The sequence below is a fragment of the Chiloscyllium plagiosum genome, unplaced genomic scaffold, assembly GCF_037043375.1.
Source record: "Chiloscyllium plagiosum isolate Xiang-an unplaced genomic scaffold, Cpla_swu_hap1 HiC_scaffold_17, whole genome shotgun sequence".
Lineage (NCBI taxonomy): Eukaryota > Metazoa > Chordata > Chondrichthyes > Orectolobiformes > Hemiscylliidae > Chiloscyllium > Chiloscyllium plagiosum.
The window spans coordinates 42,386,249-42,390,357 of NW_028270155.1; the positions used below are offsets into that span (position 1 = coordinate 42,386,249).

General features: G+C 41.4%; 1 protein-coding gene across 2 annotated transcripts in view; it reads right to left on the reverse strand.

Moving 5' to 3' along the window:
• Positions 1–3,882, reverse strand: part of vps35 (VPS35 retromer complex component) — a 42,951-nt gene extending 39,069 nt beyond the window's left edge. For both annotated transcript variants that reach the window (XM_043706895.2, XM_043706896.2), the window contains exon 1: positions 3,718–3,882. In XM_043706895.2, coding sequence (XP_043562830.1) covers positions 3,718–3,720 — 3 coding nt within the window. In that variant the 5' untranslated portion in view covers positions 3,721–3,882. The remainder of the gene's footprint in view (positions 1–3,717) is intronic.
• Between the last annotated feature and the right edge of the window lie 227 nt (positions 3,883–4,109).

The window sequence follows — 4,109 nt, forward strand, 5'->3', positions numbered from 1 at the left end:
AGTTCCCCTGCAGCCAGTGAGGTATCCTGAACCGGGCATCAGGCAGGCAACACAGCATTTGGGACACTCCATTCTGGCCACACAGGACAGTATCTATTTCCCCGACTTTACAATCCAATTACAACTATATTTCTCTTTTCTCCCACCTCTTCAACTGCTCCCCATACCAAACCACGGACATCTTGCTCATCCTCCCTTCAGCTCCGCTCTTGCCACACAGGGAGCAATAATCTCAAACCTGTGGGACAAGCTTAAGGATTGAGGCTCCTTCAGCACTACTTGCCTTATGCCTAGTCACACCCTTCTGTCTCTTACTGAATTCAATATAGTTAATCTAAGACATGTTTGCCTCCTGAAACACAGCAATTGACTGTCTACCTCCCTGATAATGACAGCGTTTGAAGATCTCGCTCCAGCTCAACTCTGAGCCAGAACACAAGAAACCAACTGCTGCTTCAGACAGTCACTATGAACCACAACGGGGTCTTGACACAAGCAGCTGAATATACTTAAAAGGAACATATACAATTCCCTATCAGGGACTCTTGCAATGCAGTTGCAATATGGTGCAGTAATAGCCTAGCAGTTTGTTAAATTAGAGGCCCAGGTAATGTTTAGGGGATCCAAATAGAAATCCCACCAAAGCAGATGGTGGAATTTGAACTTAATTTACAAACGTGGAATTAAAAGTCTAATGAAAATCCATTGCTGACTGTTCACAATAATCCTTTACAGAAAGAAACTTCAACCCTTACCTGGTCTGGCCTACATGTGACACCAGACCCACAGAATATGGTTTAATCTTAAGAGCTCTCGAGGGATGGGCAACAAATGTTGGTCTAGCCAGTGACTGCCTCCTCCCACGAATAAATAAAAACATGGCCCTATCTCAGCCAGAAGGTCTGGGTTCAAGTCCCACCTGCTCCAGAGGTACATCATAAAATGTCTGATCAGGCAGATTAAAAATACTAATAAATTTCCTATTAGAACTTACCCACTCACTCAACATATCAATAACTTTGTCAACAACTCAATTTACAACAGACATAGGACAGATTTCATGTATAGGACGTATTTCCTTAACCATTATTACCAAGAGCATTGAGAGATTTAGAAAACTACATTAATATTTAAAAGTGTCTAACTTTCCAACAAGTACTGCAAAGCGATACTATGAAATACTGCAGCTTTAACCTCATACAAACTAACCATTTACAAACAGATTTAACAAAGAGTTCAGGATTTATCAATGAACAGATATTATAATTAGTGAAGGAACCCAAATAAATGCATTTACCTGAGCAGATACCTGTTTTACTGACTGACAGCTTTAGTTCATTGAAGTGAAATGGAGAGCAAAATGCTTCATGTTTCATTTATAAGCAATAGAGGAAGACTGAATCATGACATTACTGAAGATATATCTGAAGTTGCACTGTTTCATAAAGGCAGGAATAAACAAAGCACATTTTGTATATAGTGACTAAATACCTCTTTAAAAGTTAAAATGTCTAATATTCAATGGATTCAGAGGCAATCGAAGAGACCATAAGCATTCCGACTTCAAATGCAAGTTTGAATTTGCTGCTCCTTTATACTTCAAAGTGTGAAAAAATCCAAGCATGCACAGTAAATGCATGCTATGTCACAAAGCAATTCCACAAAGGCATTGCTATCAATAACTAAGATATCATAGGAGTTTTGAGCAGTGCAATGCATTATATATTATCTTTTGAACAAAATATGCCTAAAAGGTCACAGATTTTCATCAGTTTTATTACTATTATTGGGACAACAAAGATTTTAATCTAGACCAGAAGAGTACACTATTATGGCTTAACCTTACTTTTAAAATGTTTCAAATCTGAAATGAAATGTTATACATACATTTTACCAGATCTCCTGTAGAAAATGTGTATGAGGCTCACTTTGTAGAGTAGTGTAAGAAACAGACTGAACTCTTCAAACACAGGAAGATAGTTACGAAGACTTTGCTCATATTAGATGAAAAGCAATGTAATTAATTCCCTAAATCATCTTGTTTCCATCACACACTGCACACTTGATTAAATAATCTTTTACAAAATAATGACTGTATAGAATATTTAGAGAAAATATAAAGCACTGATGTTCTGGCTGCTATCTCCTCCTCTTATGAGCTAAGTGAATGCAAATAGCTGACAGCCCTCTAAAGCATCATAAAAATGTTCCAGACCAATTTTATAACTTCAGAACATGCCTCAAATTTTGCACTCAAAATTTAAGGAAACAATGATTCCACTGAAGTTTTTTGTTCTAACAATATAGATCCCATTGCTAAGTATGGCAGATAATTTGGTTATAATTTATAGAAATTAAAAACATAAAGCTCAAGGTAGATTGTATAATATCCTGCTTTCATGTGCAGATTAGGTCTGCTACAATTTTGTCAACATTGGTCACTGAAAGAAGGAGAGGTGCCTGAGCCACTGAACTGCATGATCCTCAACCATAAATGCACTATCCTCTACTAACAATACATGGAAAGTAGATAAGGAGAATTAAGAAATTACAGCATGGCCATAATGAATGACAGGAGAAAGTGAAATCTGCAGATGCTGGAGATCAGAGTAAAGAGTGTGGAACTGGAAAAACACAGGTCAGGCAGCATCTGAGAAGCAGGAGAATTGACGTTTCGGGCACAAGCCCTTCATCAGCAATGTCCTTCCTGATGAAGGGCCTCTGCCCAAAATGTCGATTCTCTTGATCCTCAAATGCTGCCTTACCGGCTGTGCTTTTCCAGCACCACACTCTCGACCCATAATGAATGACAGTAAGCTTAATGAGCCATATGATGTATAACTGGTCCAGTTTCTTACACTGTGCTCTCTTAGCCTGAACCAGCCATTTTGTGCGTCCACATGCATTCTAAACACACACAGATTCAAACACAAGAAGAATGACAGGTGTTGAGGATCACAAACCTTCTCAATACAAAGGCCATTCCATCTAAATGAACTCCTGCGCTGGCTTGAATCATTTGCTAGAAGTGGTAAAGATAAAGTTCCAACAGTACTTTCACTGCTGTGCGAATTAAGACTGAACACTCAATACACTTCAGGGCTTACTCCTTAAATTGTCCCAATGACTCACGTCAATAGACTATACAGATACAAATCAAACAGTAAACTGAAATGATTGACCATGTTCGATTCGCCCCACTCCAACAGAAGATTGAACTTATGTTCTTGTGATTCGGGGCAGGGAGGGAGACATTTTGATGAGTGAAAACGATGGCTTAGAGGACACCCCCTCAACAAATATAATAATTTATTGACGGCGTTAGAGTTTTAGGGGGAAAGAGAAATCCAGCAAAGCATAAAGCTGTATCAATGGCATCACGTTATAAATTAAGATATCAACTCTTGGTTCAGATTTCAGGAACGAAAATGGTTTAAAAAATTGAATCTGGGCCCAAGACGGTCACAACCTCGAGGCCTCCGTTCATTATGCCCACGGTTGCAGCTTCTGCAAACGAACCATTTGCAGTAGAACCTCAGATCCCATGCTCCCTCTCACTGTCAAGTGAGGGAGTTATCATGAAAGCAGGCCCAGGCCAAGCCTAACAACGCCCATTCACAACTCTCTGCAAACCGGGAGTCTTTAACTGCCGCTCCCCACAGCGAGGCTCGCTCTTGCGAACAAGTCGACACCAAAATCTGCAGCGTTGAAACTCACCATGATTAACGTAGCTCGATTCAGCTAACACGAGCTCGAGTCAGCTGACACACCGTCCCTCAGTGGCTCCAGGAACAGGCCGGAATACCCGCCGAAGAAGCCGTTCCGCCACCTCGATTGATTGATTGACGCTGGCAACGAACCAAAGAGAAGCCGTCGCCGTGGGGTGGGGACGCTCACGAGGAACCGGATTCAGAGGCGGGACCACGGCCGCGGCTGCGATTGGAGGACGCTCGCGAGTCGTTCCGGTGTTATCCGGTTTAGCCAATGAGAAGGAGGCCGTTGGCACCTCGCGCTATGATTGCTATTCAGAGCGTCCAATCAGCAGCGGGGTCAGCTCAGTTTCCTCGCCAATGATCGTGATTGGGAGTGGAACGCGCGGAGTTTGGAGG